The 21,769-nt window shown below is 36.4% G+C and overlaps 2 protein-coding genes across 2 annotated transcripts; both read left to right on the top strand.

Moving 5' to 3' along the window:
- Positions 1 to 1,488: 1,488 nt before the first annotated feature.
- On the top strand, positions 1,489 to 3,987 carry LOC148296376 (cysteine proteinase inhibitor A-like). The gene is made up of 3 exons (XM_088248115.1): positions 1,489 to 1,707; positions 1,796 to 2,030; positions 3,658 to 3,987. The coding sequence occupies exons 1-2, from the start codon at positions 1,603 to 1,605 to the stop codon at positions 2,015 to 2,017; spliced, it is 327 nt and encodes a 108-aa protein (XP_088104241.1). The 5' UTR covers positions 1,489 to 1,602; the 3' UTR covers positions 2,018 to 2,030; positions 3,658 to 3,987.
- Positions 3,988 to 13,642: 9,655 nt separating this feature from the next.
- LOC110771201 (putative carboxylesterase 17) lies at positions 13,643 to 15,001 on the top strand. The gene has a single exon (XM_021975458.2). It carries the CDS (start codon positions 13,818 to 13,820, stop codon positions 14,823 to 14,825), a length of 1,008 nt encoding a protein of 335 aa, XP_021831150.2. The 5' UTR covers positions 13,643 to 13,817; the 3' UTR covers positions 14,826 to 15,001.
- The last annotated feature ends 6,768 nt before the right edge of the window (positions 15,002 to 21,769 follow it).

Here is a 21,769-nt window from a genome sequence, read left to right as displayed (position 1 = left end):
ATCTACCTCCATTATTATCTAACAAAATGGATGAGATATGGATGAAGACAAGGAGTTGCATCCAACCACCTCCATTATTATCTGCAATTCGATCAAGACAGTCTTGATCTCAATAGGACCCTTCTAGTCAAAGAAGAGAGAAGATAAGGTACTCATATTTACATCGAAGTTTACCTTTTTCAAATCAAATAGCCGCAAATTTCCCGTTGCGAAATGCTCCATTCAGGAGATATATTAGAACTGAGAATGCTACTGTGAGTAACGATGGCTAACCATGAGGGCACGAAATCTTTTGCTTCTTCATATATAATATATATAATTTTTAACGAGCTCTTTCTTAGTAAAAAAAATTGCATTGATTTGTATACCAATGGTCTCAGGTTCGATATTATGTGTGTTTGTCATTAATGTTATGAAATAAAATGTTGTTTTTGGAATCTCATCCAAAATTTTAATTATTTTTTAGTTCCAATGTTTATTATAAAAAACAAACATAACATAAACAAAAAATAATTTAACAAAAAAAAAAATTAGCACATAAATTAAATTACATGATAAAAAATATATATAGAGCTCCAGTTTAGAGTCTCCTATGGAGCTCTAAATGTAGTTTTATCAACCACATTTGGAAGCCAACGTTAGGTTTGCTGCAAGGAAAGAGAATCTTTACACGTGTCCCCAATTTGAGAGGCAAAATAGTGGAGTTCTCGTGCCCATCATTATTATATGGTCCGGTTATTATCACGTGATACTTACCAAATGGTAGTACGGATAAATAGTAGAACGACTGGAAATCAATTAAGGAGAATGCAAGTAACGAAAACCACGGATTAATTTTCTTATGCTTTTTCGGAGAGGGTGGTTAATTTGGGGATATTGCTTCTGTCCTCAAACAATGGCAGCCATGATTTTTCGAAAGTTGATTGTGAGTGCCTACGAAAGTTTGGGTTTTTGTTCAAATGGATGCAATTAAAAGAGAGATTTGTTGTTTGATTAACAACCTAAAAGAAATTTTATTAATTTTATGGTGTACAAGAATGATTTTAAGTAACATTAAGAACAATAGTGCTGAATGGAAAGGAGGAAAAACAACCATGGCTGCTAACGGGATCTAACCGAGTGGAAAAAGGCACTGAGTTGTAGATAAAAGGTTTTAGGTTCGAACTCTTGTAGCATCTTGATTGTGTGTGTGAGAAACCCACATCCCATATAGTTTAGACTAAAACTTACTAAAATATTAATAAATTAAAAGTAAATAAATAAAATAAAATAAAATAAAACCCATGGCTACGAGTAGAAAAGACAATCATGGCTTCTCAGAATTTTCTTGGGCAAAAATTTCTCTAACGTTAGTAATTGATGTCCAGGTGTCGTTCTATTGTTCGTCCGTACTACCATACCAACATGGAAAATGCTACTTGATAACACAGGTACTACGTAATAAATTCTCTGTGGAGGAGTCAACAGAATTGAAATCGAAGTTTCGTCGTCTTCCTTCCTCCTCCTGTGTGTATTAATAGCCATACAACTCTCTAACTCCACTTCTCACACCTCCTCCTTCCTCTAAAAAAAGCTAATCAAATCTAAAAGCCCCACCCAACCATGGCCGGTGTCATATGTGGCGGAATAACCGACTCTCCAGGAACCGTGAACAGCGTCGAAACCATAAGCCTCGCTCGCTTCGCCGTCGAAGAACACAACAAGGAGGTAAAAACCCTTTTATTCTATTTCTGTCAAACAAAGATTGTGAATGGGATTTTGATTAATTAGTTAATTTGATTGAATAATTGTGCAGCATAATGGTCTGCTTGAGTTTGTGAGGGTGGTGAAAGAAAAGCGGCAAGTAGTTGCTGGGATGAATCACTATTTGACTATTGAGGTCACCGACGCGGGCAAGAAGAAGCTCTTTGAAGCCAAGGTTTATGTGAGGCCTTGGGAGCACTTCAAGAAAGTGTCGGAGTTCAAGGAAGTGAAGTCCACGGAAGTGCAGGAGTTCAAGCACATTGCTGACTCTTAGTTTGTGTCGAGAGGTTTGTGCCCTTTCATTTGTTTCTTCTTCTTTTGTTTTTTTATTTTTTTTGTTTTCATAATTATAGTAAATTTGGCTTACATTTTCAAATTCAACTTACCTTACCTGCAATCTTTCACTTTTTGTTCCTATAAATAAACCCATGACTAAGATCCAACTCATCAAGTTACCTTATTAAGCTCAATATCTAATTTATTATAATTTTTTATTGCCAAAATACCCCTACTTATATTTCAACGTGTAATGGGGTGGTGTTTTAATTTTTGGTTCCCCAATTTATTGTGGTGATTTCCTTTGCAATTAATTATCCGTTTTATTATTAAAATTCATTAATAGAGTCAACAATTTGTTGGCCGAAAAAGGCAATAAAAAGGCAATTTTCCTTATTGCCTTTTTGAAATTTTGTTCCATCTTTCCTGGATAATAATCTATCTATTTTAGAACTTGGATTTCATTTATTGTACCTAATTTTTCCATGGATAACAATCTACCTATTATTTTTTATTATAAATTATTGTTTATCTATATTTTCTATAAATTATTGTGTACCTATTTTTCTATAATAATCTACCTATTATTTTTTATAAATTATTGTGTATCTATATTTTCTATAAATTATTGTGTACCTATTTTTCTATAATCTAGTTTTTTCATGGATAATAATCTACCTATTATTTTTTCTATAAATTATTGTGCATCTATATTTTCTATAAATTATTGTGTACCTATTTTTCTGTAATAATCTACCTATTATTTTTTATAAATTATTGTGTATCTATATTTTCTATAAATTATTATGTACCTATTTTTCTGTAAATTTTTTGAGTAAATAATATACTTATATTTTATTTAAATAATATACCTATATTCTTATATGTATATATTTATATTTATATTTTTCATAGGTACATTATTGGATATATAATTTACAGAATTTTTTTTTTTAGGTTTGCAATATTAGGGGTGATATGTAGAGGGAATGGTAACAAAAAAAAAGGGGGTGATTGATATGCTATTAATAGGGAGTATTAATTAAAATTATGGTAGTTAATGAAATGCTTGAAATAAAATATAAATAAAATATGAAGTTTGGTGGCAACGATGTAAAAATATAGGAATACTATGACCTCTTATATCATACTGGTCATTTAAATCTGAAATTGGATTTTACATATAGATTTATAGAGTGGTGGGTATATGTCTAGGAAGTAGAAAATATAGGGACCTATATTGGACAAGCCCTTATAATTACCTGGTCATTTCTTTGGAAAACATTAGTAAAAGGATGATAAAGAAATCCACAAGTTGGCGGTAGTTATGAACTCATATTGCTAATGTCTATAGGAGGATCTTTCAGTGGCTCCTTTTCTTCTTTGGTTGCAGCCATAAGTGATTGTATATACTCAATTTCCTTCTTCAGTCTTTTGTTTCCGCTTAGTAGCGGGCGAAAAATGAAAAAGGAAATATTTTGTTATGTATTCTTCTTCTTTTCATAGTTGGGTAGGATAGGAAGGAGACTCTTCATCTTCTTCTTATGCAGAAACAAAACCATTTCAGAATTGACATATTTTTAGCCTTTGAGTTCTGTTTTAAAAGTATGATTAATATTGGTCTATATGTTTAAACAGTGAGAGCAGGTGATGAAGAAAATGGAAAGTTGAAGTCTATCTATGAATTGGGGAGGCAAAGAAGCTAAGTTTAAAGTTGAAGTCTAAGAATAACGGAGCCACAAAGCTGTTAATATATTGGGGTGTATACATGATTTAATGGCTGTTATAGTATTTCTCTTGTGCCAATCTTCTAAGAATAAGGTGTTGTTGCGGACTTGTTTTTCCAATTTGTTGTATGCAATGTGTTATAATTCTATTCACCATATCTTTATCCTACATGCAATGTGCTGGAATTAATTGTGAAGGCGTTTCTGATATCAATTGACTTTCCGCTTGTACGGACTCCAATTTTTTAAGCTCTCTTAAGTTTAGGAGATACATTACCAGATGTGCAAAAAAGCATAGTAATAAGTGAACAAATTGACCTAAGAGCGGCCATTAATTTTGTTATAATCATGGAGTTTTTTTTCATAAAAAACTAAAATTAATAAAAAGCGAAATTGGCTACAATAGCCACTTTACAAAACTTCTATTCCAAAATGGGGAAGTGGCTATTATTGAATAAATGTTTTGAAAAGTGGCTATTTTAGCACAAATCCCTAATAAAAACCATACAAGGTTATAAGTAGCGAGAATCAAGAATTAGTGAAACTGTATGTCATTGTTAGAAGTATGCTCTAGAGCCAATCATGAGATGTAAACTTTAAGGATATTTCACTTTATTAATTAAGGGCATTATGTTGTTTTGAGTAATGATCTTAGTCATTTACTTAACCAACAAGTACATGGATCATGAGACTTATAAAGTGACTTAAAGAAGTTAAGTTCATGAGACCTTTCTGTACCATATGTCCACATCCTAAATAGTTCTTGGTCATAGGATAATCAACTGGGCTTTGATAATCCACAATGACCATCATGCATTATATCTACTCAATCAAGAGGAAGACTAGTCTCGAGTTATTCGTGTGGAGACACTAAGATAAGTGTATGAGTGTTCAATAAAGAATGAATTCACTAAACGCGATCAAAAGAGAGAACTTGAATGGAAGTTTTACTTACATGTCAATCAAGATCTCTCAAGTTTGAATAGTGCAAATTAGTCCTTGACCTGAGGCACCACAAGTTGTCTCATGGAAGCGTCATGGGCCGTTAGCCATGTTGAAGCGTTGTGTTCCTCTGGGCATAACCCAAAAGTATGACTAGGGTTCGCGATCAATTCATAGAGACATGTGAGTGTACAACAAAGGATCTCTATCTCCAGTAAAGGAGGAGAATGCTCAGAAGATGTGATTCGGAAGTCTTTGGCCAAAGCAACGAACTAGATCAACAATTGAGATTGTCATCATGCTCTAATGAATCACATGAGACTGTAGATTATGCTAAGGGATTGACATGAATTCCATGCCCCAATAACACGATCAAGAGCATTGATTAAGAGAAGAATCGTACTGCAAAGTAATTTCAACTGAATAGGTTCACAACCCCATTCTATTTTGGCTTGGGCAACCGTGACATGTTGCTAAATGTCACGGTTTGTGAAAGCCCTGAGAACAAAATATAATCTAGTTCTCATAAAGGGAGAATTAAAAGGAATTTTTTATTCACAATTGACCAATAAAGAGTTTTGGATCACCCATCAGCTTGCCGATTAGAGCCTAATGGATGGCACACCAATAAGGTTAGATGAAATGAAATAAATATAATGTTCATAGACTTATTAATTTAATAGAGATTGAATTAATTAAGAGAATACGGAAAAATGGTATTTTGGGCCTAAACTATGAAATTGGGTTCAAGGCCTTTGGGCTTGGACCCAATGGGCTAATTGAGTTATGTGGGCATAGTAGGATGACCACTTGAGCCCAACAAGCCCAAATATACCCCATGACCGGTTTTACCTAGAGGGAGACTTAGGTCTCCTTCATGTGGTTTTATATATGTGAACTTTGATTCTTGAGAAAAGTTAAGGTTTTTGAGCTAGTTTCAAGAGAGGAGTTACCATCAAGCTCCTCCCACCTAGCCAAAAAATGGGCCACCCTAGGAAGTGAAGTGAGCATTAGCATCATTTCCTTCCAAGGCTGCATCATATCCTCCATCTTCCTTGGTATGGAAAAGTTAGAGATCACCTCTATTGGTGATTTGATGAATCTATAAGGCCTTCCATAAGGTGATCAACTCAAAAGATGTCAATCTTGAGTAGTGCTTCAAGGGTAAAGTTTCTACTCTCTCTTTCTCTTAGTCTAGAATGTTTAGGTGTAGAACAATCTAAACCAAGCCTCAAGATACTTGGGGTTAGTTATGTCAAGGCTCAAAGATTAAATTTTAAAGCTTCTGTTGCCTAAAGTTACTTGTAACCTTATCTTTATGGCTAAATATAACTAAGATTTTAATGTTTCCTTCCTTGTTACCAAAACTCAAGAATCTGGTTGAAATGACATCATTAATTCATTTAACTAATAATCCTTGCAAATATTGTTGGAGAAATATGAAAAAAAGAAGATGAAACGGCAGTACTGGGAGAAAAACATTGGTGAATTTATTTTATTTCTATTTTTAAAAAACTTACTTGTTAATTACTGTTGCCCCCGTAGTGTTATTCATTTATTGTAAGTGTACTTGTGCCAAAAATAATGTAAACAGGGTCGTAATTGGAACTTTTGAAAACGCTAGTTCATGCATTTTTGTTCATTTTGGTCCTGAGCAAGTCTCGGGTTTCTTGAGAGCTTTAGAGAACTTATCCTTTTTCGTTCTCATAAATACGACCCCACATCTACTCCCATATATCTAATTATGAGTTTTCTGCCTAACTCCTCTTGAAAACAAGATATTAGTGTCAATAAATGCAAAGCATAACATACACTTCAGCAAACAACACACCAACCATCATATGAATGAGTAGAGTTGTGTGTTCAACTTTTTTGAGTCTCACCCAATCAGTTTGTCTATTGAACCTAGACCATGGGATCTCCAATCAACTAGGTTAGGTTTCCGCCTGGCTCAACTCATTGCATTGGCTTTAAATGCATTCCCCTCGATGTAAATTTAATTTGCTCTCTTGGTAGGCCTGTTGTCGAAGGCTCTGCAATATTTTCCTTTGACTTCACATAATCCATGGATATAACTCCATTTGATAGCAATTTTCTAATTGTATTATGCCTACACCTGATATTGCTAATGTCTATAGGAGGATCTTTCAGTTCCTTGAGTGGCTCCTTTTCTTCTTTGGTTGCAGCCATAAGTGATTGTATATACTCAATTTCCTTCTTCAGTCTTTTGTTTCCGCTTAGTAGCGGGCGAAAAATGATAAAGGAAATATTTTGTTATGTATTCTTCTTCTTTTCATTGTTGGGTAGGATAGGAAGGAGACTCTTCATCTTCTTCTTATGCAGAAACAAAACCATTTCAGAATTGGCATATTTTTAGCCTTTGAGTTCTGTTTTAAAAGTATGATTAATATTGGTCTATATGTTTAAACAGTGAGAGCAGGTGATGAAGAAAATGGAAAGTTGAAGTCTATCTATGAATTGGGGAGGCAAAGAAGCTAAGTTTAAAGTTGAAGTCTAAGAATAACGGAGCCACAAAGCTGTTAATATATTGGGGTGTATACATGATTTAATGGCTGTTATAGTATTTCTCTTGTGCCAATCTTCTAAGAATAAGGTGTTGTTGCAGACTTGTTTTTCCAATTTGTTGTATGCAATGTGTTATAATTCTATTCACCATATCTTTATCCCTACATGCAATGTGCTGGAATTAATTGTGAAGGCGTTTCTGATATCAATTGACTTTCCGCTTGTACGGACTCCAATTTTTTAAGCTCTCTTAAGTTTAGGAGATACATTACCAGATGTGCAAAAAAACATCTATATATATAAAGCAAAAGGCAGAGAATGGTGAAACATTCAAAATACCAGAAAATGCCCTTGGTTAATGCAAACATTAAGAATTGAAATTATTAATTAAATGAGGATAATATGGTAAATTCACTTTTTTTCATATTTAAAAAAATTAAAATTAAAAGAAAAATCAGATAATGGCCTATTTTTATGGAACACAACTACCTATTATCTTTTTTAATTCGAAAATAAATTTTAATTTTTTTAAAAAAAGCCTCTCGCAGGCGCAGAAACGCTTGCGGAGAGGCTAGTAGTAATAAGTGAACAAATTGACCTAAGAGCGGCCATTAATTTTGTTATAATCATGGAGTTTTTTTTTCATAAAAAACTAAAATTAATAAAAAGCGAAATTGGCTACAATAGCCACTGTACAAAACTTCTATTCCAAAATGGGGAAGTGGCTATTATTGAATAAATGTTTTGAAAAGTGGCTATTTTAGCATAAATCCCTAATAAAAACCATACAAGGTTATAAGTAGCGAGAATCAAGAATTAGTGAAACTATATGTCATTGTTAGAAGTATGCTCTAGAGCCAATCATGAGATGTAAACTTTAAGGATATTTCACTTTATTAATTAAGGGCATTATGTTGTTTTCAGTAATGATCTTAGTCATTTACTTAACCAACAAGTACATGGATCGTGAGACTTATAAAGTGACTTAAAGAAGTTAAGTTCATGAGAACTTTCTGTACCATGTTCACATCCTAAATAGTTCGTGGTCATAGGATAATCAACTAGGCTTTGATAATCCACAAAGACCATCATGCATTATATCTGCTCAATTAGAAGGATGACTAGTCTCGAGTCATTCGTGTGGAGACACTAAGATAAGTGTATGAGTGTTCAATAGAGAATGAATTCACTAAACACGATCAACAGAGAGAACTTGAATGGAAGTTTTACTTAATTACATGTCAATCAAGATCTCTTAGTTGGAATAGTGCAAATTAGTGCTTGACCTGAGGCACCACAAGTTGTCTCATGGAAGAGTCATGGGCCCTTAGCCAGGTTGAAGCGTTGTGTTCCTCTGGGCATAACTCAAAAATAATATGACTAGGGTTCATGATCAATTCATGGAGACATGTGAGTGTACAACAAAGGATCTCTACCTTCAGTAAAGGAGGAGAATGCTCAGAAGATGTGACTCGGAAGTCTTTGGCTAAAGCAACGAGCTAGATCAACAATTGAGATTGTTATCATGCACTAATGAATCACATGAGACTATAGATCACATTAAGGGATTGACATGAATTCCATGCCCCAATAGCATGATCAAGAGCATTGATTAAGAGAAGGATCGTACTGCACGGTAATTTCAACTAAATAGGTTCACAACCCCATTCTATTTTGGCTTGGGCAACCGTGACATGTTGCTAGATGTCACTCACGGTTTGTGAAAGCCCTGAAAACAAAATATAACCTAGTTCTCATAAAGAGAGAATTAAAAGGAAGTTTTAATTCACAATTGACCAATAAAGAGTTTTGGATCGCCCACTAGCTTGTCAATTAGAACCTAATGGATGGCACACCGATAAGGTTAGATGAAATGAAATAAATATAATGTGCATAGACTTATTAATTTAATAGAGACTGAATTAATTAAGAGAATGCGGAAAAAGGGTATTTTGGGCATAAACTATGAAATTAGGTTCAAGGGCCTTTGGGCTTGGACCCAATGGGCTAATTGAGTTATATGGGCATAGTAGGATGACCACTTGAGCCCAACAAGCCCAAATATACCCCATGGCCGGTTTTACCTAGAGGGAGACTTAGGTCTCCTTATGGTTCTATATAATGTGAACTTTGTCTCTTGAGAAAAGTTAAGGTTTTTGAGCTAGTTTCAACAAAGAAGTTAGAACACCATCAAGCTCCTCCCACCTAGCCAAAAATCGGCCACCCTAGGAAGTGAGCAGTGGCGGATCCAGGATTGTTACATCATGAGGTCATAGTGTAAAAATTCTAAATTTTTTTTAAAAGGAAAATAACACTAAAAAAATATAAATCAGTTTGATATAAATTAGTTGGACTAACACTGAGTAAGAGTCTTACATCTGTATTGATTCGCTAAGTCGTTTTGGGTCGCCACTTAAATTTTTTTTAAAACAAAAAAAAAAACAAAAAAACCTTGTAGCAGCACAAGTTCCTTCACATAGTTACATGCAATGTGAAAAGAGAAAATATATAAATATATGAATGTAGACAGAAAAAGCATATGAGGTTTTAAAAATACACTATTTGTACTAAAAAAAACACACAACATTAACTATCTCAACTAGGCCTGTAAATAAAGCCCGGGCCCGATGGGCTGGCCCGAACCCGGCCCTATTTTTTAATGCATGGGCTTACCCGGCCCGAAGTAATGGGCGGGCTTGGCCCGGCCCGAAGTCTAATGAGTAGGGCTTGGGCCTCATTTTTAAGCCCTTTCAAAGCCCGGCCCGGCCCGATTATAATTATTTAATTGAATTAATATAGTTATATTATATATAATATTAATAGTTTGTCGGCAACTTTCTTTCTTGAAAGTTGAAAGCATGCTTTGTCTCATCAAAAGCTTATGATGAAACTGAAAATGTAGAGAGCATGCACTTGCATCTGAAGATGCACCGAAACCAACCAGTTCAGGAAATTCAAGCTCTGATCAGAAACTGTAGACACCGAAGAACAGCGGTTCCCGTGTGTTTTATAGGGCTAAATAGGCCCGACTCATTGGCCCGATCATAAGCCCGAAAATGTTAGGCCCATGGGTAGGGCCTGGGCTTTGTATATTTGATATAGGGCTAGCCCGGCCCGGCCCGATAACTCCTTAGGGCTGAAAAGGCCCGTTACTAGTTAGGGCCTGGGCTCACACTTCTTAGGGCCGGGCTGGCCCGGCCCGGCCCGTTTTACAGGCCTAATCTCAACCTAGAAACTAGTTAGTTTTAAAAAAGTTAATATAATATAATTTTTTAGTTTAATGTTATAATTACTTTCAAATACCCGTTTCTTATTTCTAGCAATTGCCTCTTTGGAAAACATCAATCTTTATGATATTGAAAGACCCAATGTATTTACATGGAGAAATATGTAGATTCCACATAAGTGGATTCACATATATGAAAACCATCTATCTGATAAGCAAGTGAAAGATACCCACTTCCTGGAGAACCAGACGCTTTTTCTCTTGCCCTTTCTCTTCTGTTACTTCTAGTGGTTGGTACCACCGTTCACAGTGGCGGCACCAATGCCGGATTTTGTTTTTTCTGCTAGATCTAGTGGATCTAGAAAATATGGAGTGTGTATTGGTGAGAAAGGAGCTCGTACCCATGAGATGTGTGATGTTGGAGGTAGCGATGGTGAGGATTCTTCTCTTCCTGTGCCTCCTTTGCTCATGAGTTTTAAAGACAAGGTTGCTGGTGTCTCTGGCATGGCTGAAGATAATCTAGTTATTGGTGATGGTGATTGTGTGGTTATGAATGAGGATATTCCTTCCATTAAATTCTCTGAGTCAATCTCAGGTGTAGTAGAATTCATTAAATACATTAGGCTCAACTTGACCCATTACAAGCATGTCATCAACATATAAACATATCATCATATAAACATACAAGAACACAAGAGCATGTCATTGAGCTATATGAGGTTAAAAGGGAGTATTTGAACAAATTTGATTGTAGCCTATTATTATAGGGGAGAGCAAACATAAATGTGCAGTGAGAGATGCATTATGCATTTGCATAAAATTAGGGGATGAAAAACGGTTAGCCACCAAATAAAGATCTAGTGGCATAATTTGTAAATAAATCAATTTACATGGACACATTGTCATCCAATTGGGTTTTACTTAACATTGTATTATTGGTGGGTTATCGTTTATGATTTTTGAGTTAGAAGGGCCTATTTCAGTATGGAAAATGTTTTTGTTCACCACTTTAATCCAGGGTGTATGCTCACCATCCTTCTTAATACTTGACATGTGTCCATAAGCATATGGTTGACTTTTTACTTTGATTTCTGGACATGTGTCATGTGTTGAGAAAGATGGTGAGCATACACATTGGGTTAAAGTGGTAAGCAAAAATACTCCCTTTCGGTATGACCCTACTTTTAATAAAGATGATCAATAAGATAAAACCATACACTGGGAATCAGTCATGCTCACCTAGGGACCTAAAAATGAGGTCCTGTAAGCACTATTTAATAAAGGCCCTTTGATTAATCCAATGGCACATATAGTTAGTAGACTAAACCCTCATTCATACTCCTGAGTTACCGAAACAAACCCTAATTATTCTAATCCAAAAAAAAAAAATTCCAGCTAATAAAGTGAGAGTATGATTATACTTGATTTCGTTCCTTAGAAATTGATCATTAAGCAGCAAATATCTTTAACTACGTAATCAATTTGATCACTTTCTTGGAGCGAAATACAGTTTTGAATTGATCTTAACACCAAACAGAGCAGATACTTGATTCATATTGTTGATGCCCAAAATTGGTTCAACAGAAGATGACCTCTTCGAGATCGAGGTCGGGCAATTCTTCCGGATTAGGTCAGCGTGACCAACCAAGTCGTCCTCCAGAACCTGTAAAACAAGATAGCCTCAGTGGGTGACACCGGTGTGGTGCCGACCAAAGACCCTCCGATGCTAAAGTCAGTTGAGTGTTTGAGAGTAAAACTGCACAATAGGTTCTAATGCTTAGAATTGCGTACCTTTCACGGAGGATGGCCTTAGCCTTTTATATTATCCCAAGTGACCTAATCTTTCTCGGAGTGGAACTCCAGAGCGAACCAGCTCTCCTCGAACTAGGACTCTAAAACAACCTAACCCTCCTCGGACTAGGACTCCATTTAGATAAGCGTCTTGGTGATCCCGAAACATCTCAACTTCTTCAGGACTAGAAGTCCTTTTGAGTGAACACCACGTAAACCAAGTTGATGTCAGCCTCATGTGCACCGGGCTCAAGCTCATGGACTAAGGGGCCCATATTGCCCACAAGCCCACATGGGTCAAGGTGAAAAAATATATAGCGACTAAGCTCGAGCCTAGCCCAACCACTAACACCGTGGTCTGGCCCAGCTCAACCACCAACATCGCGGTCTGGCACATCTCGACCACCAACACCGCGGTCTAGCACAGCTCGACCACCAACACCGCGGTCTGGCACAGCTCGACCACCAACACCGTGGTCTGGCCTAGCTCGACCACCAACACCGTGGCCCAAGCTCATGAGCCAACACCGTAGTCTGGCACAGCTTGACTAATAACACCGTGGTCTGGTACAGCCCGACCACTAACACCATGGTGTAGTCTAGCTCGGCCTAGAGGTATTTTACCTCACAAACACATATAACAAAAACTTTCAAAGTAAATATACAAAAAAAAAAAAAAAAAAAAAACTGCGAAAGAAAAGAAGAAGGGCTTAACCACTACCCAAAGGCAAATAGATTTGAAAAGTTGAAAGACAGACCAAACTTATTCAAGCACGCTGGAAAATGATGAAGATGACAATCGGGGTGGTCAATCGCCAATTCTTCTTTACCAATCATGATGCATGGAATTTTAAAATTGGTTCTTTATTAGAAAAACAATACAAAATAATTGAAGAATCAAGTTTAGAATCAGTTTGTGCCTACCTGAAACAGAAAAAAATCAGACAGAAAAGCAAATTAGAGGGGAAGGAATCACTCTGGAGAAAGAAAATGAATCCCTAATTTTTATTTTTATTTTGGTTTTATTATTAGAATAATTGGGGTTTATTTGGGTAAAACATGGAGCATGAATGAGGGTTTAGTTTACTAACTATAGGCGCCATTGGATTAATCTAATAATCTTTATTAAATAGGTGTTCACAAGACCTCATTTTTAAGTCCTTAGATGAGCGGACAGTAATAACATAATGTGGATACTGCATGCCATGTGGTAGACAATGTGCATGCCACTACTCAGAATAAGTATCCAATAAATGCATGGTATCATGGACAATACACACGGCAAGTCCTTTGCAAGTCCGGCAACAAATGTATTTTTTTCAGTCAACAACTGCTCATGACTTACTACTTTTTTATTCATTTATTTATTTATAGTTTAGTTTCATCATGGCTATTAAAAAATGACGTATAATTTGGCTTTCACATTTATGAATAGGTCGTACATGATTAGAAGCTTCTTCTTAATTAGTTTCACACACACTCACAACTTCTATAGAGAGAGAGAGAGAGAGAGAGAGAGGGTCGTCCCCAAGGTCACGCACATGTACTAATTCGCACACTTCTTCCTCTTAACTAGACTATCAACCATGATCTCCCAGAAGAAGCTGCTCCATGAAGTGTCCGGCTGGCTTAAAGTCTTCGAAGATGGTTCGACTGACCGCACATGGACTGGACCCTCTGAGGTACAGTTCATGGTCGAGACGGTCCAACCCCATGAAGAATTCATCAATGGAGTTGCTACACGTGATGTGGTGGTCGACAAAGACTCAGGCCTTCAGGTACGAATCTATCTACCAGAGATAAAACCCAGGGACGAGATAAAGCTGCCCATAATCCTCCATTTCCATGGAGGTGGCTTTTGCATAAGCCGAGCTGATTGGTACATGTACTACCACATGTACACCAATCTTGCACGGTCAGCCAAGGCCATTTTTGTCTCTGTCTATCTAAGGCTCGCACCCGAGCACCGTCTGCCCGCTGCTATAGACGACGGCTGGTCTGCTCTCCTCTGGCTTCAATCCCTTGCTCAAGGTGACTCGTACGAGCCATGGCTCGTGGACCACGCGAACTTCAACCGCGTGATCCTTCTAGGAGATAGCACAGGAGGAAACATTGTGCATGAGCTGGCCGCTCGAGCGGGGAAGGTGGATTTGAACCACATGAGGCTAACAGGTGGGATTCTTATCCACCCCGGTTTCGTTCGATCCACGAGGAGCAGGTCGGAGTTGGAGCAGCCAGAGTCTCCTATGCTTACACTTGACATGGTGGACAAGTTTTTGAGCTTGGCACTTCCAGTGGGGTCCAGCAAGGACCATCCTATAACTTGTCCGATGGGTTCTGGAGCACCGGATTTAGTTACCCTGAAGCTTCCACCATTTCTTCTATGCGTTGCTGAAATGGACATGATTGTAGATACTGAGATTGAATACTACGAAGCCATGAAGAAGGCTGAGAAGGATGTGGAGCTCTTGATTAGCCCTGGTGTGGCTCATAGCTTTTATCTTAACAAGATCGCCATTGAAATGGATCCGCAGACGGCTTCCCAAACTGAGATTCTGATTTCAAGGATCACAGAGTTCATCAATAAGCACTAAAATGTTATAGTCGATCTCCATTAGTATGCTTTTTTCTTTCTCGTTTTTGGTTGGATAATTGTATGTCTTATCTTTCTAATGGAGACATAAAGATCCACCAATACAAAGTGATTTCTATGTCCGCTAGAGATAGGGGTCCACAATTTATTATGAATTATGAACACAAACAAAGATGATTCGATCATGATTATTTCTGAATTTGTGTGTGTGATTGATTAAAATACAGCAATTAGTAGGCCTGGAAATAAAGCCCAGGCCCGATGGGCTAGCCCGAACCTGGCTCGATTTTTTGATGTGTGGGCTTACCCGGCCCGACCTAATGGGCGGGCTTAGCCCGGCCTGAAGTCTAATATATAGGGCTTGGGCCTTATTTATAAGCCCTTTAAAAGCCCGGCCCGGCCCGATTATAATTAATTATTTAATTTATTTAATTTTAATTATATTATATGTATTATTGCATTGTGTGGCATAGTGTATTTTTATATTTATATTCCTTTGTTGAAAGTTGAAATGAACAATACTTTTACTCATTCCAGAGGCAGACAACGGAGAGTGGGCAGCTGTAGCCTGTAGATAAGGAAGTGATATTTTGTCTTAAAGTAACTTTGTTTTGAACGAAAGAAAGTTGCTTTACCAACTTTTCTTTGTTGAAAGTTGAAATGAAAGACTTTTACTCATTCCAAAGGCAGACAACGGAGAGTGGGCAGCTGTAGATAAGGAAGTGCAAATGAGTTTTTCTACCCAGAAGACAGAATGCGTGCGTGCACACGATATTCAAAAAATTTCCAGGTAAAATGAAGACAGAAGATAGAAGGCCGTTGTGTAGTCTCCATCCATCAACATAAATAAACTACTGCAGTTCCTTTCTTCTCTCACACTTCTGGAGTTAAATCATCTCAGCAGCAGCTTTGCTCTCAAATTGCTTTCAACTTCGAGCTTGTGTTCCTCAAGTTTGCGGTATTTTATATACAATTTATTAAAGCATATTAGTTGATTTTCCTTTGGTATATTGATCTTTGTTTAAATATCTGCTTTCAACTTGTGCTTGTGTTGTTTGAATTTCCTTGTTAATTAGAAAATTTAAAATGGACTCTACTCAAAGTCAACCTATTGAGATCCCTGTTGTTGCTGACCCCTCTCAAGCTATTCCCTCTAGTAAAAAACATAAACAAACTTCTGATGCATGGTTACATTTTAAGAAAATTGAAACTGAAAAAGATGGTAAAAAAGAAATAAAAGCCGAATGCAATTATTGTAAAAAGTTATTATCTTGTGCATCCATAGGTGGTACTAGTCACTTAAAAAGACATAAAGATTCATGTATCAAAAGAACAAACTTGGATATTAGGCAAATGCAGTTAAATGTACAACTTTCTGGAAAAGTAGGCACCTACATCATCTACATCTTGCACTTCAACATTTAGTAGAAAAAGAAGTCGTGTGGATGACCTTTGTGATTCTAAAAGGTTAAACACAAGCAATTTTTCATCTGATGAATTATCACGCTATCTTGATTCACACACAAAAATGGATGATGATGAAAATAATCCTTTAAATATTTTGGTATGGTGGAAATCACAGCAAAAAAATTACCCTGTGCTTTCCACCATAGCCCGTGATATTTTAACCATTCCAGTGTCTTCAGTTGCTTCTGAATCAGCGTTTAGCAAAGGTGGACGTGTTATAAGTGACCATCGAGCAAGTTTGGCTCCAAATAGTGTTGAAGCGTGCATTTGTGGAAGTGATTGGATTAAACAAGAAAAAAAGAAAGTCAAGAAGAAAATGATTGTACAAGATGAACAAGAATTGCCGGAGTGGTTTGTCCAAGATGTAGAATAAATATTCTCATTTTTATTGTTTTGTAGTCAACTTCAGTTTTGTAGTCTATTTCAATTTTCAGTGTATTGTTGTTATTATATAATTATGGATGAAGTTTTCAAACATAAAAAAACAAATGAAGTTGAATCAAGCATAAAATAATGGCCCATTTCATAGGGCTAAATAAGCCGAATCATTGGCCCGATCATAAGCCCGAAAATGTTAAGCCCATGGGTAGGGCCTGGGCTTTGTAAATTTGACATAGGGCTGGCCTGGCCCGGCCCGATTACTCATTAGGGCTAAAAAGGCCCGTTACTAATTAGGGCCTGGGCTCACACCTCTTAGGGCCGAGCTGGCCCGGCCCGGCCCATTTTCCAGGCCTAGCAATTAGACATCTTTTTCCTAAAGCACAACAATAAAAAGCAAAACACAATTAGCGCAACGAAAGAACACAGTGAAGAGGTCCATCAGAAAGCCATAAAGCCAAGTTCACACCAGAGAGCCATCACAGATGCCATCGTCAAAAGGACACGGACCGCACTACCGTTGCCAAAGTCAAAAGTCAATTGAGCTTTGGTGTTGGTTAATAATATAGTAGTTAAGTAGCCTAGTTAGTATTTTCCTCATTTAATATTCGTATTATAAACGTAAGTACATATTTTTTAATAATACTTTCGTTTTCAATACACGTCTTAAAGACTAAAAAGCAAACGTCTTCAATAATACTTCCGTACACATCTTCAATAATACTTACGTTTTACGTACACGTCTTAAATACAAGTTTTTTAAAAAGCAAATGTACAATACACAAATTATACATATACATACGTATTTTTCACGTTTAATACACGTGTTTTTAACACAATTTTGAATAATATAGACAAAATTCACATATTATACCCGTATTTTTCACATATTATTGAATAAAAATAATATATATTAAATAAATTATATTAAAATATTATATACTGGCCGAACTTTTCGGTTGTAACTTACCAAAAAAATTTGCTTAATAAAACACGTACGTACTTTTTACTAACTAAGTTAAGTAGTTTGTTAGATTAGTTTAGATTATGCCTTCACTACTAGAAAAGTGGACAAAAAGCACAATCCAAAGGCCAAAAAAAGAGGGTTGTGCTCTTTTGAATCACATTGGACACAAATATTATATTTGTGTCATATGCAGAAAAGGCACAATCGTTTCGTGTCCAACTTGAACAAAAGAAGTAAATAATTGTGCTCAAGTGAATTTAGGCACAACTTTCATGCCCAATTCTCATACTTGTCACTTCATTGTTAGTACACTTTTATCACGTGATTTAATAAGGCACAGATAATTGTGCCCAACCTGCTCACATTTCTGAAGAAAAAAAAAAGTCTTTTCAGCCATCATATATATATTTTTGTGCCCTTTTGCTTAAATATTAAGAAAAAATTATACCCACAAAACATTATTTGTGCCTTCTAGTTACCAATAAAATCATCTTCTCTCGTTATCTTACATGTACATTGAGGAATTGCAATGGATTCTAAAAAGAAAGTTTCAAAAATTTGTTTGGTAACAAGGGTCCCAAGCAAAGCTCTTCTGTTGGTTCGAGTCCAATTAATTATTCTCCACAAAAAATTGAAGTTATCATCATTGAAGACTCACCACCTAAAAAAGCCAAACACCAATCTTCAGGGCCGATACCACCAACTTTGCAAGGGAAGCAAGACGAATATAGAAGACAAACATCAGTACCAAATATCATATACTTGTCAAGTGATACTGAAGTTCTTCTGGCAATCGCAGATGCAACAGAGTCAGATATTAGCACAGCTCGTTATTTTGGTAATGATCATGGTAATAGACCATCCAACAAATTTGGTGTATGGAATACAGATGATTTTAACAATTGGTATGAGGAGTACAAAAGCCAACTTTAGTTGGAAAAATCTTATGGACAATAAAAATCCAGATAAAACCATATATAACCACCAAGTCTCTCTAGCTAAGATGGAATTGTATAAATTATGTATTGATATTTTCACGTACTTCGTATTTGGTTTTAAATAAATTATGTTTGACAAATTACCTTATTTAAAAAATATATATAAGCAGTGAGTTTTTTTTATTACATCAAATTCTACTTCAAAGCATTCTTTACCTTTTTGTTTTTTTAAACCACAATGTTATTTGTCATTATCCATATAAAATAGGGTGCTTCATCATGGACCAATCACTGTATTGGATACATTTGACATTTTTGTGGCCTATAGAGAGCACGAAATTAGGTTTTTGTGGCCTAGAGAGAACACGAATATTGGATTTTCGTGGCATATAGAGAGCACAAATAGTGGATGTTTGTGGCCTATAGAGAACACGAATACTGGATTTTTGTGTCTCAATATTAGACACTCATTTCAAAGTCTCAAGACTTACATAGCGCACAAATACTGATTTTCCATGCCTTTGTACTGCATACTTTCCAAAGTATGTTAACCTATAGAGCACAAATGTACTGAAAGTGTGTCTTTATCTTGCCTAATAGAGCACACATACTGAAATCGTGTTTTTAGGTTGCCTATAGAGTACGAATAGGAAACATTGTGTCTCTTACATTTCCATAAATCATCCTTCATATGTCTGATATAGGATGTCACATTGGGTAAAAAAAGAAAAAATATATATAGGCCACGTTGGTATCATTCGTGCCTAAACAATTTTTATTACAGGCATGAATCCAAATTTGTGCCTTTTATATTGTCTATATAAAATGTTCACACGCACACCATTTCCATTTCAAATAACTCTATTTCTGTTCTGGCATAGTGTTTTTATCCGTCACACAAAATGGGGGATCATCGTACCCGTCCTGTTAGAATAGGAACTCAATCCCCAGCTGCTAGTGAGTCATCACATAACCCAACCACTTCAACTATTTCAACACAAATTTCTTCAACAAACCATCGTGCTTGACCTATGGGCCCTTGTCTTAATGCTTTGCGGTTACCTGGTGGAAACATACGTACACATGAATGACTAACAACCAATAATGATAGATGTCGCACAAATACTCTACCACCAGTTGAAGATGTGGCACTTGAAACTCATAGGCGGGTGTTGGATAAGCCTCACAACGTTGGGTGGGTATGGTCCCCACACTACACTTTTTTTCAATTTGAACAAGGATTGTTCCATCCCAAAACTCTTTCTCGCAATCACTCTATAAAAGAGAGGAGACAACTGGGAGGTTGGAGAGGAAAAACCTGAAAAGCCACAAAGGTAGAGAAGGACAGTCGTGCGGTTGCAGAGGAAAAATGAGGATCAACACCTCTACTCCCTACAAAGACAGAAGCAGTCAGATACATGTTGCATCTGCAACAAGGCTCCTCTCTTGAAGTCTCCCATGATTGGGTATAAAACCCACAAATCAAATTTTGGGGCGACATCCCTTGAATCAAAATTTCTTGGATGTTCAATCCATCATTGGGTAATAAACCCTGAAATCAAAGCATTGTTGCACCCCGAAAACAAAGCTTGGGTATTTTACTCTGAAAACAAATATGGGTTTGCACCCTGAAAACAAGTTTGGGTATTGCACCCTAGAAATAAAGCCTGGGTGTTTCACCCTCAATCAAGGCTTCCGGTTTTACACCCCAAAAATTCTTGGATACAAAATCCATCATTGGTGTGCAACCCTCAATCAAATACTCTTAATGACATATCCATTTTGGGTATAAAACTCATACACTGAGTTCTCTGGATGACGGATCCATTTTGGGTACAAAACCCACAAACAAAACCATTTGGGGTTTAATCTCACAACAAATAAAAATGGGTTATACCTCTGCCTTTGGAGAATTTGATCAACTCTCTCCCTCTTTGATAAAAACAAAAGCCCACTAATTTCTTTGAGCGTGCTACTCTAAAACGAAAACGAAAAGAAATCAGCTGTTTGCACATAGACAGAACAAAAAGAAAAACAGTAGTGAGCAAAAAAGAAGAGAAACAAAGCTTGAAAAGGAAGGCCACGTTGTGCAACCCATTCCTTGAATTCCTCATCTGGGGATTGTTTGCAAACAATCAAAACAAAAGGAAATGATGTTGCTCTGTGTTTTGTTTTGGGTATGACAATTGGAAAAGGTTGCTACAGTAACAAAAAGAAAAGAAAGACTCACAGTATTAGCAAACAAACCAATCATGCAAGACAAGGTGCAGTCGGTGGGTAAATGTTTCTCCACGGTAGTCTAATGGCTCTCAGATCTTGTGACTAAGAGAGCAGGTTTTGTCGAAGCTGAGCATTTGAAAAAAAAGAAAAGAAAAAAAGAAACGTAAATCCCTCTAAATAGTGAGAAGTTTGGGCGGTGGTGTAATTTCTCTCCAAGTCAGTCAAGACTACAATTCTAATTCTGGAAGTCCTAATTTGATGATGACTGATTCACCTAAAAGGATGAGCTTCACACTGCTGCTTTTGTCACGAAGGCCACAATTGTGAACCAATTGCTGTTCATGGGTCAGTCAAAATATCAAGGGCCCGAAAACAAGATAATGGGTTGTTTAACTATTAATTCTCAAAAGCCCAAAATATTTAATGGGTGATCCAAATAATTACCCATTAAATTTACAAGGCCCAAATTGCCTATTATATAGTCAATGGATCAATTTTAAAATCCTCATAGCCATATTTGGGTCCAAATGCAAATGTCAATTGTAGAAAATTAGTGGGTTCATCAAAATTGCTCATTATTTTTCTTGGACATTGACAATAAGAAAAATTGTACAAAACCATCCAATTTTTCCCATGGGTCATCTACCCAAGCAAATTTCAATGAGATTAAATTCAAATCTCTCAAACACAAATTCTCAATTAGTGGGTCACACTTACCCATTAATTTCCAAATTTTCCAATGGATCATCTTCCTATGAAAATTTCAACATCTCCAAATTGTCTCAAAGACACAAATTCTAAATTAGTGGGCCACACTTACCCATTAATTTCGAATCAAGTTGGAACTACGTTAGTTTGATCCCATTAAGGATACATAGGCAGTCTACCATACCAATAGATGCAACCGTAACCAAATTTGAATCACTGGTTACATAAGCCAAATTACCACAAATTAAATATCCATCTTGACACAAA

The sequence above is a fragment of the Prunus avium genome, chromosome 2 (assembly GCF_965620075.1).
Source record: "Prunus avium chromosome 2, drPruAviu1.hap1.1, whole genome shotgun sequence".
Classification (NCBI taxonomy): Eukaryota; Viridiplantae; Streptophyta; class Magnoliopsida; order Rosales; family Rosaceae; genus Prunus; species Prunus avium.
This window is presented reverse-complemented; position numbering and strand designations above follow the sequence as displayed.

Bases quoted from the DNA above. Each gene is read 5' to 3' on its own strand.
- LOC110771201 (XM_021975458.2), top strand. From the start codon at position 13,818: ATGATCTCCCAGAAGAAGCTGCTCCATGAAGTGTCCGGCTGGCTTAAA.
- LOC148296376 (XM_088248115.1), top strand. From the start codon at position 1,603: ATGGCCGGTGTCATATGTGGCGGAATAACCGACTCTCCAGGAACCGTG. The intron at 1,708-1,795 runs GTAAAAACCCTT...ATAATTGTGCAG, and splicing joins TCGAAGAACACAACAAGGAG to CATAATGGTCTGCTTGAGTT.